This window comes from Leptodactylus fuscus, chromosome 11 (assembly GCF_031893055.1).
Source record: "Leptodactylus fuscus isolate aLepFus1 chromosome 11, aLepFus1.hap2, whole genome shotgun sequence".
NCBI classification, from domain to species: domain Eukaryota; kingdom Metazoa; phylum Chordata; class Amphibia; order Anura; family Leptodactylidae; genus Leptodactylus; species Leptodactylus fuscus.
The window spans coordinates 64,472,993-64,487,046 of NC_134275.1; the positions used below are offsets into that span (position 1 = coordinate 64,472,993).

The 14,054-nt window shown below is 42.0% G+C and overlaps 1 protein-coding gene across 1 annotated transcript; it reads right to left on the reverse strand.

Annotated features, from left to right (window-relative positions):
* Window positions 1-389: 389 nt before the first annotated feature.
* On the reverse strand, window positions 390-14,054 carry LOC142184293 (sphingolipid delta(4)-desaturase/C4-monooxygenase DES2-like). The gene is made up of 4 exons (XM_075259074.1): window positions 13,978-14,054; window positions 13,504-13,615; window positions 4,692-5,434; window positions 390-659 (listed from the first exon to the last, which is right to left on the reverse strand). Exons 2-4 carry the CDS (start codon window positions 13,583-13,585, stop codon window positions 516-518), a joined length of 969 nt encoding a protein of 322 aa, XP_075115175.1. The 5' UTR covers window positions 13,586-13,615; window positions 13,978-14,054; the 3' UTR covers window positions 390-515.

Here is a 14,054-nt window from a genome sequence, read left to right on the forward strand (position 1 = left end):
GATGTAAATGAGGTGACTAATGCAAAGAAAGACCCTACAGAATTGGTAAGTGTCAGTCTATTATTAGGTTTAGTGGTCAGAGTGAAAAATTGCAGGATCTGGTACTTTATAATAAAAAATATAGATAATAACATGAAAATTAAAAAAGAAAAAAGATCAAAAATTCTTAAAAATTCCAAACCTGATCTATATATATATAGATCACAAATACATTCACTTTCATTGCTTGTGCGGAAGGTAGCATGGCATGTGCTCTGGTCATTACTATCCTTTATAATAATATTATTAATATTATCATCCCTTATAATATCCTTCATCGCCTCCTTCATATATAAAATAAATCAGGTGTTGATATATCGTATTTGCAGTGATAAGAGGGAGGCTCAGAATGGTGAACACACAGCCCTATATTCTCATGTAGGATAGCTTCACAAGGACACTACATCTATAAAAATGAACACATACAGAGTGTTTGCATCGACAAAGAAATAAATTAATGAATCATGGATTGAGTTTTAGTCCTTCTTGGCCAGTTCACATTCTCTCTTCACTCGGGAGAAAGGCCCAAGTTCTTTGCAGAATATAAAATCCCAAAGTACGCGTCCCCACGACGTATGGTACGGCAGGGTGTCGTAGTATTCGGCAGCAATTCTACGGACCTGTCCAGACAAAAGAATTCACATGAAAATGATGTTTATAAGAAAAGGGGACAATCACGAAGAACAAAAAAATGAAGAGAACTAGTTACCCATGAAAGAGACAAAAATACAGGAGAAGACAATGGTGCTAACCATACATGACCCTACTATTGGACTAATACCAGCCATATAATCAGCCATATATCACTGGAAACATCTACATCCCACCAGCCAGCAGGGTCCATGTTGGGATACAGAACCTTATAACTAATACAATAGGGACAGTGGGCATCTGTTTCCTGGGCCATTCTGTATTCACAGATGATGACCATACACATTAAATACAAGTTGGCCAAACCTAATGTGGGATTGGCCAACTATCTAATAAGTATAGGCGGTCTCTAGATTCTCTGCAGACAGTAGATGTTGGGAGAATGGAGGATCTTTAGATAATGGGCCACAATGGTCCATCAGTAGGATTTCCCTTCTCCCACTGAACTATACATGCATAAAAAAGAAAAGGCAGAGACAAGTAAAGCAAGAGTAATGGAAGAGTTATATCTCATGTTATGTTATGCAGGTTGTATAAGTTATATAAATGTGGAGGGAAGATAGTTATATAAGCGTATGTAGCACGGTGAGATCAATGTGCATAGTGACTGGCTGCAGCACCGTATACAAAGACCAGTGGAAATCACAGAAGCGGCTGCACTGGAATGGCAGGGTATCTAAAATATCCAACCACTGACCCAGGACAACCCCTCTAAATGGGAATGCCTGATGACATGACTGCTACAACTGATATCCTATGTGAATAAAGGCGTTATTTGGGGAATAATAAAGCTTACCAGTACAGTCCCAGCACTGCTTAAGACAACTATAGTGAGTAACATAAACTATAGTAACAAAGTGTAGTCATAGAGGTTGTCACAGCTATAGGGTGTAAAGTAGCCGTAGTAGAAGAATGTTTATGGTGTCTGTTGTGGTGGTTTTACAGATCAGGACTTTTACTATTCATTCACATCGCCATGCAATGAAACAACAAAGAATGGACCTTCCCGTGCCAAAACATTTCTGCCAGGAAGATCATAATATCATCAATGACATGAAAATTTTGATTTTGAGAGGGAATTTTAAATCAAGGAAACAGAGACGGATTTATGAGTACAGGTGCATGACCCTATTTAACACTCTGGAGAATGGAATGAATGCATCACATGGGTTCATGTCATTCTATACAAATCACTGAACTAAGAAAGCCATAAAGATAAAGAACCTGGGAACTGTGAATTGTTTATATTTATATGTATATAGTAATAAGCCTCTTCCCCTCCCTCCTGAAATCCTATCCCTGTGTGTCCAGTTGTACATAAATATGCAGCCTTCAGAAAGTGTTTTTAGATATATCTGAAGAAGAAGCCGAGAGCTTCGAAACGTTATAATCTGTCATCATTATGAGTTAGCCATTAAAAAAGGTATCACCTACTGAAGACTCGCAAGTTTTTTGTTTTTTATATTTCTTACCCACTGGCTAACACGGTACAAAAACAAACATTTTTTTATACTTAAACATAAGAACAGACACAGTAGGCATCTGCAGAATGAGGAAGGTCCAGTAGATTACATCATGGCTGATCGCAAGGTGCCTGGTACGTTTATGATGCAGTTAGATAATGTATTACAGAACGATCAATTACTTCATGACTGCAAAGTCCGATCAATCCAGTCCTACCTGAAAACCTAACTGAACTTTGTAACTAGGCCTAGTGCCCCTAACAGCCTCTTATGTGCCTACACCTGGCAGGGTGGAGTTGGCTACTGATCTGATACTGAAGTCTGGTCTCATCTGTCCCTTGGACTTTCTCCTCTCCCTTTGCTGCATTTTAATATGATGCATAGGATAATGTGTACACAGTACTTAACAAATGGTTATATTAATTGCAATCCTTTAAGGACACAGGGTAGTTTGTGCATTAATGTTCAGCATTTGTTTCTTCATATTTTCCTTCTTCGCCTTCCAAAATTCATAACTTTTTATTTTCCTTCTGACATGGGAGGGCTTATTCTTTGCATGACAAGCTATACTTTCGATAGGTAACATTTTGGGGTACATATAATGTTTTGAGCTGTGTATTACCCAGAAGTCATACACAGTCACTACTCCATACCTGCTGCATGAGAGCGCCGTGCTATTATGGGGCTGAGTGCTAGCTACAGTTTAAAGGGAGTCTGTCAGCAAGAAAATGACCAGAAAACCAGTCGCAGTGCCTTATAGTGCTCAGTGCACAGTCCTATAATTAGTTTACAGGTTGCTCAATTGAATTTCGTGAAAAGGGAGGTGTGACGGAACATTAGAGTAGGATTGTCTCGCTGCAATTGTCTACCCAGTATCTTTGACATCAACAGCGCTGCCCTGCTTCCTTCTGAGTCATGACTCCGCACAGATCTCTACTAGCAGTGTCCAGCACCATTTCTATTCAAATAACAGAAGTGGTGCTATAGTTTACCAGAACCATCCCTGACCACTAGCAGCTTCTGGTGTCTGCAGAGGCTACTAGACCAGTTGATCAGTGCAGGGTTCGGATGTCGGACAGGTCATCTTTGTAAAAATGTGATCTGGGTCCAGACAAGCCATCCTATACCAGGAAACAGAGGAAGCCATCTTCATGATGAAGAGGCAAGATGGACCACTCTGCTTCCAGATATAGGACAAAGCTGAGCTCCAGGACTCGGAAAAAGCAGGGCAGCGCTGTTGACAAAATTGTTGCTGGGCTGAGGATTGCAACAAGACAATTCTACTCCGATGCTTTTTTTTTCTTATTTTCATATGAACGAATATTTGTCACAAAATTCAGGTGACCATCCTGCAAAGTAATAATAGGACCTTGCCCTTGTTGAATATGGTCATGTAATTTATTATGGCCATGTTACCTTTGATTTATATAATAACCACCTCCACCCATAATGAGAAGCTTACAAATTATATTTTGCAATATTTGCATTATTCCCTTTTTAGATATTGTGAGCAATATTCATTGAGTTCTTGCTGATGCAACAAGAAAAAGTGGTGTTATCTGTGAGTAATCCCTTCCTGTTGTAGGCACTCCCAGAACAAGGTAAGCTGGATCTAGAGTGCTATTGCACCTTTCTTTGCTTGGACTATATTGTTGACAAGAATTAAATATCTCTGTCTATCTCTTGGGAGAAGACCCAAGATACATTGCCAGCCACATGGTGGGTCGTCATTGTTTTCACTTACATTTTTAATTTATGGTCTATCCTAATAGAAAAAAGTTCTCCCTAGCAATACTCTAAGCATTGCAGGCAAAGTCTGTCCCATACACTTGCACTTACTGTGTATTGCCAGTTGCCAAATAGTTGTTTCTCAGGTTTTAATAAAAGTGGTTTTAGTGTTGATAACTGAGATTCTCAGCTTTCATTTGCTACTAAGATCACAGTTCTAGCTATAAAGATGGAAATATCACTAGTTAAACACACGGTCGTTGCATATAAAGACTGTTGCATATAAAGCTCAAATTCCCAACTTTGCTTTTCACTATTGCAGATTTTCCCTGGCAGCAGCCTAGTTATAGACTTGCTAGGGAGAACTTTAGAGCCTGTCATGTAGGCGGGATCCACATTGTGTGTCTCCCCCATAGACAAGTAATGAATAATCCACTATTCTATTTTTCATTCTCCATAAGTCATTAGGGCCATAGCTGGTGGAGACAACAAGGGGAAGGGGGGGAAAGCACTACTAGAGTTGAAAAGAAGCATCTTATAGGCCTCTCCCTCAAGCAGTAAACGTGAACATTAGATAGTACTATGACTTTGCTGCACTGTGTATGACAGTGGCTAGACAACAGGACTACCGTGGCTGGACTAGAACTAAGTTTGATACACTGAGTTTGGTTTAGCCGAGGCACAGTTGATCCAGGCATCGCCACTGTGACATGGACCCTATTACCCAGACCATACATGGCTACCTTAACCAGGCCTCCACAGAAGGCGTCAATATATAGCTCTATAGTAATGAAATGGTTGCTGTCTCACCTCTGGAAGCTTGCTGCCAGGTATACTTGGAAAGTCATGATGTTCCATGTGGTAGCCAACATTGAAGGTTAACAAGTTGAGTGGTCCATAGTAAGAATAGGTTTCATAACCCTTTAAAAACATATAATGCTCAGCAATGAAATGTCCAGATATTGGATGCAAACCCATGGACAGAACGGATCCAGCTAACAAGTACACAATAGGCTTTAATCCCCACAACGAATATATGACTAAGTCAAAGGAGAACTGAACGATTGCATTGATAACTTCCAAGTGTGTAATGGGTTTAGGATTGACATATAGAGGACGTAAGATATAAAGAAGTGGTTGTATAATGATCCAAATGATCTTGCGTGTAGGAGTGCAGAAAAAGTGTCCCTCGAAATCTGTCGGGATATCCACGTCCAGGCCATCTCCTCCAAGATACCGGTGGTGGTCAATGTGGTATTTCTTGAAGGATGTTGAGTAGGGCATTCCAATTGGGAGGTTAGCAAACATTCCAAAAAAGCGATTCCAGCGGGCTGACTTGTTACCAAAAGCAACATTGTGAGAAATATCATGGATGGCAAGAGTCAACGAATGATTGATCACCCCTCCAAATGCATAGGACCAGAACACCAGCCATTTCCAGGAGAGATCACGGACAAGATAACAGCAAAGTATCTGAACAAGTACCATGCAGGAGACAGTCCATTTAAGCTGTGGGTCCGGTCCCATCAAATTCTTGATCTGTGGGTATTTAGCTGAAGACAGAAAAACAATACATTGTATAAGACGACATGATCACTGCTGGACAGTCAATGTTAGGCACATTGAAAGAACTACACAAGACAAATGCTAAAGATAAAGTGAATTCTAATGGCTGTGATTCCTTAGATAGCGCGGTGTAAATTACTTGATGGATTCACTGTCAGTCTAGATTATTATTATTGAGAAAAGCTCCAATAATTGCTACTTACCTACTGTAGGCATGCAAACTCTCTCTTATATGGCTACAAACTGGACTTAATAATACCTTTAGGTAAGTGGCATCTCTAGCACCTGTCATCATACTCATCTCCAGGTAAGGCGTGTGCAAGTATGGTGTGATATCCTGGTTTTTATCCTGGATGCAGCAGCATTCTGCTCCGGATAAGGCCCAAGTGAATGGGTCTAGTCAGGAGGGAGTGTCGCAAGGTGTCCACGGCTGAATCAGCTGCGGAATCCGCCTGAAGAAAGGGCATGTCGCTTCATGACTGGCTCCCATTGATTTCAATGGGAGGCGTTTTTTTGAGCCACATTCTGACACAGATTCCGCGTCAAAATCCGACCCAAAAAACCCTGTGTAAACTCGGCCAAAGATTGCTTTTTAAGTCTCTAGGAATGCTGAATTTGCAGACTAGTGCACAGGAACCTAATCTTTAAGACTTTGTACCCCATATAAACCTCAAAACCACTGCAGTCACTTTAATTTAGATGAAGTATTTTTCCAGTCATAAAAGTGTTTTCAGTTAATAAGTTACCATGATAGAGATGCCGATCAATCGTGATGGCCGCACCTTGTATCTTAATATCATTGTGTTTGGTATCCCATTAACGTCGACAGGGACAAAGAGTTGGTAATGAAGTCGGACATTTGCGGCCATGTTTTTGTATCCGGCTACATCACAGTTCACATGATCTCTCCTTACATTACTAAAGGTTTTAGAAGAATGCTATGTAGTATATAACCACATAACGTGGTCTGTCAGGTGCAGCTATGACACAATGTAGGAAGTTAGAGTATCTGACTATATTTATACCGTTAAGCAGGTACTTTGACCGGTCATAGAGATAACAATTCCCTTCCCCCTACATGGGCGTCATTATTAGTTTCCCAACCTTCGACACTGACTCTGGAGATTTAAGCTCATATACACTTTTAAAAACTATTCTCTCCATATTGGACTGAGTTTAGTTGAGTTTCAACCAGACATTTCAAAACGGATTACGTGGTCGATCAGTCCTGCTAAAGTCAGTGGATTTGGCCAACCTAAGTCTATGTGTATGGCTTCACCTTCATCACACAGAAATATATGGTGGAATGTGCCATCGGATGCCATGTAGGTATTATCCAATAGAAGCATTGCGCATTGGATGTAATCTTCATTAGGTCCTATTCAATTGGCTGTAATGTACATGCAATATAAAGACCTCCTGCAGTTAAAGGGATAAAATATTGATGACCTCTACTTAGGATAAGTCATGAATGTCATATTGGTTTGGTTCCAACACCCGCCACTCCCAACCGTTTAGCTGTTTGAAGAGACTTTAGCATTCAGATGAGCACTGTGGCGTCTTGACTGCTTACCAAGCACATGGCCATGTACATAGACATTCGTCTCTTTTATAACAGAGTTAAAACCTCAGTCACACCCTAATGGCGTTTGAACAGATGTGCTCTGCACCTGACCCTGTTCCTCAAGACTTTTCAGTAGCCGATCACTTGCTTCTTTCTTCTTTCTGGCCATACTCAACCACCCCCACCCCACCCCTTACACACACACCTTCCCATTCTGTGCGGTGTGGGAATCTAAGTTAGGTCAAACCTTTATAGGCCTTTATAGGCCTCCTTCTGACAAGGTGGTGATCACGACTAAAGCCCCAAAAACCAGATACAACATTTTATTCCATTGGTCCCGTGTGTCCAGCCAGATTCACCATTGCTTTTCATCTGTACCCAATACATAGTAGTGGGTGCGGCAAAGCTATGGGGTCCATGACCCATATCTGGTGGGCTTACTTCCATCTATGACGCTTCTGGTCTACAACTCTTAACATTATCCTCAAAGTGATGGCATCCCTGACTCTTTAGCCTCTGCCGTGAAAAAATACATTGGCTAAAACCATTTAGTTCAACCAAAAACTCCCAGACGTAGGCTGTTTTTTACAGAAGACCGTGCCTGCAGCTACATAGATAGAATACAAGCTGCCATAAAGAGTTGCCTAGGTGTTTTCACAGGCCAGGTAGATACATTAGTAGGTAACCGTATATCGCCGAGCCCTTTGTATATGTCATTACAATAATAGATATCCTTTGTGATTGACAAGTTATTTACCTAATAGTGAATAGAAGACCATTAAATACAGTGTCAATCTTTTCAGTCTCCATGTTGTCTCACCATGACAAGAATGGATTAGTCTTTGTTTAAGGCCTGGTGTCTCCACAACAGCAACTGACACCAGACACAGTTCTCTGTCTTGAGGAAGACACGTAATACCTACAGATGTCTAATGGAAGTTTATGCATGTACGTTGTCAGGCACCTAAACCACCCTATGGAATGATAGTGTATACATAGTATGTGCTGGTCGATCAGATGGGATATCTCGTGGAATACACAATACAATATGAGCTATAATTTGTTCACATGGGAAATTCTAAAACCAAAAACTAAGAAAATTATTATAAAAACCCCCCCTAAATTCCACAAAAAATATTGTTTTCCATTTTTAGTATTTCTCTACAAGCTTTCACAAACACTTTGGACACAGAAAGAGACACAGCAAAGAAAATTCAGAAAAAATACCACTAAAAAACATGGATGGGATTCTGGTTAATTCCATCCAAAAATTGTAGAAAAATATCCACAGACAAAATGTTTCAATTTCAAAATCCATTGCATTTTTGTAAATCGCAGCATGGAAATGATACCTAAGCTTTTTGGCTGCGTTTCGCTACGTGGGGCCTTAGCCTTAGGGTCAACTTCCAAATTCTGCCTTTTTTACTTTATGTCAGGGCCATATGGGACAAACATGCGGCAGAATTTCCGATGTAGCAAAGACATGGATGATACCCACAGCAACAATTGACATGCTGCAGGTTTAATAATCACTTTGTGCTGCAGGTTTTAGTCGCAGCATGTGAATAGGATGTGATAAATCTCATCGACAATACTGCTGCTGTAGATTGCAGTAGGTTAGCCAAACCAAACGGACTTTTCTCTCTGCTGATTTTCAATGGTTTTTGCAACGGAGTATCCAATAAAAACTTTGGCGCAGATGTGAGCCCAGCTTTAGGCCGGGTTCACATCTGCGCTCTGTAATCCGTTCGGGGAGTCCGCATGGGGACCCCCTTGAATGGACTACCGAACGCATTGGTAAGCGGTGAGCAGTGAAAGCACACGGACCCCATAGACTGTAATGGGGTCCATGTGCTCTCTATGCGGTGTCATTCGACAGAAAAGTACTTCATGATCTACTTTCCTCTCGGTGCGGAGACTGTGCACAAATCACACGGACCCCATTATAGTCTATGGGGTCCATGTGCTTTCACTGCACACCGCTTACCAATGTGTTCGGTAGTCCGTTTGGAGGGTCCCCATGCGGACTCCCTAAACAGATTACCGAAGGCAGATGTTGTCTGGTTCGGGCCTAAGTTGTATTTATTTGCAGTATCGTACATGAGCCATGAGTAACAATTGGGCTGAGAATTGAACAATAAGAATATTACAGCTCCCAGACCAGTAGATCTACAGAGTGCCACACTATATGGTATATCTGATCTCGTATAACCGGTTCAGCAGGAGTTAACTCATTAACTTATATGTAACGTTCTTTCTACAAACACCCCAATCCCCAACTAATTAGCCTTGGCATCATGTAATATGGTGTTGATACTGGCAGACTCTCATGCTAGATAAGACCATGGGAGTGTAGAAACTTTCCACAGCTTAATGGCCATGCATAGTTGTAGGCTGAATGTTCGTGTAGACTTCAGCTATCTCTCCTGACGCCCCATACACTTATATATTCAACTCTGTTCCGAGGGGAGGAAACCACAGCCACAATCCTCTGACATTAACCTAATTATTAATGATTCATATTTGCTAAAAAGTTTAGCCATTTAAATATAGTTATGTTCATGGGAGAATCCATCTAATAACCAGATCAAGACTTGACTTGTGAAAGTTGCAATTAAAGACAAAAATAGGTCGTATTAACCTCAGTGTAATTTGGAAGTTAATAAAATGTATAAATAGGCTGTTTTATGACTGTTGGCAGGCACCTGTAATACGTTACAGGGATGTTATCTGTGTGCCGCCCGTGCACTAGCCGTGCTTCCGTGGCCCCATTTACTCACTGATTAGGAGCCGTGGAAGCACGGCCGCAAAACCAGTCAGGATCAGGACCAGCCCTGAGTTCTTTGGCCTAGAATATTGGCTCGCACATGGAACTGTGTAATTCATGGTCATGTGCATGGGCCAACAGAAATGAACGAGTCAGTGTGTAATCTGAGAAAAACCCAGATAACACATTGACCCACGCCATGGATGTCTCTAGGAGCCTTTGTATTGGAAAATTCCTTTAAAGAGGAGCTTTCAGGTCCTCGGGCACATACAGTTTTATATACCGCTAGAAATTCAGCACACTGTCGGCTTTCCCGTTATGTGTCCTGGGGCAAGAGATATTGGTGCCATTACCAATGTCTGCCCACTGTCAGAAGGGTGTTCCAGACAGTCCAGCTGGACTGTAAGGAACTCCCCCCTGAGAGTACTCATCCATAGCCCTGTACTGTCAGAGGGGGCTTTCCTTAACACTCAGCCATGACGCTAAGCTATGAGGAATGCCCCCCCAGTACTAGTCTATGGACGAGTACAGTCGGCGTTCCTCAAAGCCCAGCTAGTCTGTCAGGGACACCCTTCTGATAGTGGGTAGAGATCTTTGCATTATAACAGCATCTATATCTCCAGCCCCGGAGCATATAACGGGAAAGCTGACAGTGTACTGACAAGAAAAATGTCCACTTACACAGTAAGTAAGCGGCCATTTTCTTGTGGCCTGTGGGCATGCGCAATTGGCTCTGCCTGAGGCCTAGAAGTTTGACCCCCAGTGCCATTACTGAAGAAGATGGAGGCAGCGCTGGAGAGTTTTCTCGCAGCATTGGAGACGCCCCCCAGTGCTGTCTGAACGCTGGGGACAGCCCCCATTGCTGCGAGAGAGCTTATTTGCATTCCAACGAAAACCGGGATTTCTACCGAACGGTAGCGCAGTGAAGACATCTAAAGGTAGGAGAAGAATAGCCTTTCTTAAGGCTATTCCTACATGTGAACGACAAAAAATTTGATTTTAATGGTAGAATCCCTTTAAAGTTGTATTGTAATAGCAATGTGCACATTATACATTATTGCCATATAGCGTAGCCTTGGATTCCACACAAGGGCCCAGGGGACCAGTGTGCAAAAGATGATGCCATCTCTGATTTCAAAGTGCTGGACTGAAATCTCCATAGGAAATGATGATCTAAATCTGTTTTAGTAGATGTGCAGTAGAAACTGGTTCCATAATAGTATGCCAAAATTTACTTGTATTTCAGGCGTCTGCCAACTCATAAAACACCCTATTTATAGGTTTTATTAACTTCCAATTCACACTGAGGTTATGACCTATTTTTTCTTTTTAATTGCAACTTTCACAAGTCAAGTCTTGACCATTTTTTTCTTAGTGGTGACATCTTTTGTTTTGACCAGTTGCCAATGGATATAAACATGAATGCAGAAACTTTCTATGGTCTGGGACTGGTCAAAAACCAGCCATGATGTTCTTATTGTGGCTGGGTTATCAGACAGAAATTTTACATGTATGACAAGATAAGGGAGCCTTCGCATGGAGTTACCCTGCTCTCATACTGAACGTAAAAACACGTTCAGAATGAGCGCCTAAAACGCAGCTCCCATTGACTTGAATGGGAGCCGGCATACGTGCGCTCCCCATTGAAATCAATGGCAGGCTTCTTTCCCTATTGCGCGCGTATTACATTGAAAGCAATAGGGAAAAAAGCCTCCCATTGATTTCAATGGGGAGCGCACGTATGCCGGCTCCCATTCAAGTCAATGGGAGCTGCGTTTTACGCGCTCATTCTGAACGTGTTTTTACGATCAGAATGAGCGCAGCGTAACTCCATGTGAAGGCTCCCTAACGCAGTCACAATAAGGACATCATGGCTGACTAGCTAGGGTAATAGATTGGACTTGATAGACCTGAGTCTTAATCCAACCTCATCTACTATGTAACTAGCAGGGGTGAACCTGGGCTTTCTGCCACCTGAAGCGGCATCAGAAAGCGCCCCCCCCCCCGGTGGAGGGGTGGAGCTGAGGGGCGGAAAGGGGGCGGGGTCGAACAGAAAGGGGCCGGAGCGAGTGACGTTTGCAGGCAGAGAGCAGGCAGGGAGAGGACCTGCTCTCTGCCTGAATGTGAGGAGCGGCCGGTAGAGCAGCGCTCCAATACACCGCTCGCTTCCCATGTCGGGCTGCAGACACGGTGACGCTAAGCCAGTCCAGGACAGCTTGTCCTGGACCGGCTTAGGTCAGCAAAGATGCCGCCCTCCCGAGGCCCTGGCATAGCGCCGCCTGAAGCAGTTGCTTCAGGTCGCCTCATGGGAGGTGCGGCGCTGGTAACTAGGCGTATGTATGGTCGTATCCATTGGCAAGCGATCAACACAACAGACTGTCACTACTAAGATGGTTAGAGAAAATCTTTAAACTTTTGCAAAATTGCGAAATTTTTAATTATTTTTATTTTAAAAAATGTTTAACTTCTAATTATCTATAGATTTATATAGGGATATGTTCATGGGAAAAAGCCTTTAATTATACTAATTCCCTGGACATTTGAGGATGATGGTGACGGCTAGAACAGAATAATGACCCCCATTCCCAGGAGATGATCGTCACTTGGAGAAATGACTTAATTAAAATGGATTCCCTTTGGTGAAGATCTGCACGGATATCGAGTGAGAGCTGTATCTAGAGAACATTATTATCTAGATTTGATGGATTTGGTATATTTATTTTACAGGACTGGTTAAACAGAAAAAAATTGCATTATAATCAGTTTTGCGATAACATTCTTTAGGCTGGTAACACACAGGTCAGTCCAGGGTCAGTCCAGCTGCTTGACCTGTGAGTTGTGCAACCAGTTAGTCAATGGGATTGGCCGCACAGGCAAAGGGCTGGAAGTTTGATCATTGTACGTAATAGGGTTTGAGTCATAAGCTGGATCCTCACAGACGACCAAAATCATCTAAATCCACCAATTTTGGAAACTTTCTAATGGTCTAATGAGTAGAAGAGCAGCTCAGGGGCTCCCTGATGGCGGAGGGGAAGGACGAGCGGACACGTCAGACTTCAACATGCCTAATCCTTTGTTCCCTAGGAGATAAGCCACTGATAGAGGTGCAGGCAGTCAGGAGCTATAGCAGTCAGCCATATATTTGCCCGACACTGTGCTTATGTCTATGGCCAGTATACATACACCTGCTCTTGGCAATTTACCAACCCCATTTTTATACATTTCAACTTCAATAGGATATCATGTAAGACTATGTTTTCTACGAACTATTACACTACATATAGTGGACTATATAGTATTCCGCTACTATTCCTGCAAAAGTGGGAACTTTTCCTCTCTTATGTAAGAGGATGGTGGCAGGATCCATATTCACTGCTCCATTGTTTGCAGTTAGAACTCCTCTACACCTATCAGGCATCATGGAAGCCGTAGGGGATGGGTCTATGCCACCTAAGATCTGGGTCGAGAGTAAGAAAACTGAAAAAAGTGAACGTAACGTCATTGAATTCCTTTCTGTTAGACTTTTAGTTATTCCTGTTGGTTGAGTTAGTCAATCATCTAGAAGGTAGTGATGTCACTAAGGTATGTATCTTAGTAATAAGGGACAGCCTACAAGATGGACTCTTCCATTGTGTGCAGAGGACAAAACTAATCGGAAAAAATCATTCATTCCTATTACTGTTTCCCTATAAGGATCACTTCTGCAATTCACAATCTGTACTCACCCAAAATCTCTTTCCTTCTGTCCGAGTGCGGTTGGTCGGAATACACCCACTCAAAGTTATCTCTTACCACTTTATTACCCATGATGGACAATGGGAAGAGGACTGGGGTCACCTATAGAACGAAATGCAAAGGGATCACAAATCTTAGTATTACATTCTAAACTCAGTAATACAAGGTCTTATTCCTGATTTTTATGTTCATGGTTTGCATTTGCTCCATACTATATCTACGCTTAATTCAATCACATATATAGGGTTATGTACTAACATCATCTTAGTATCCACAGTGAATAACGTCTTGGATTTTGCATGCAGGGTGATGTAAGTGCAATATGCACCCAGTTTGTCATCTGTAATACCATAGGATTCAATAAAGTAACTAAACATTATAACACTATGTAGATATAGCTGCTGGAACCATGAGTAGGTGCTAGACCCCATCCATATAATGAGTATTAGTATATGTTACATTACCTGCGATGTCTGCTATTGTCAGCGTGCAGCGTGGAATGAACAGTTAAAAGAGAAGGAGAGTGACAAGGTGTGTGACA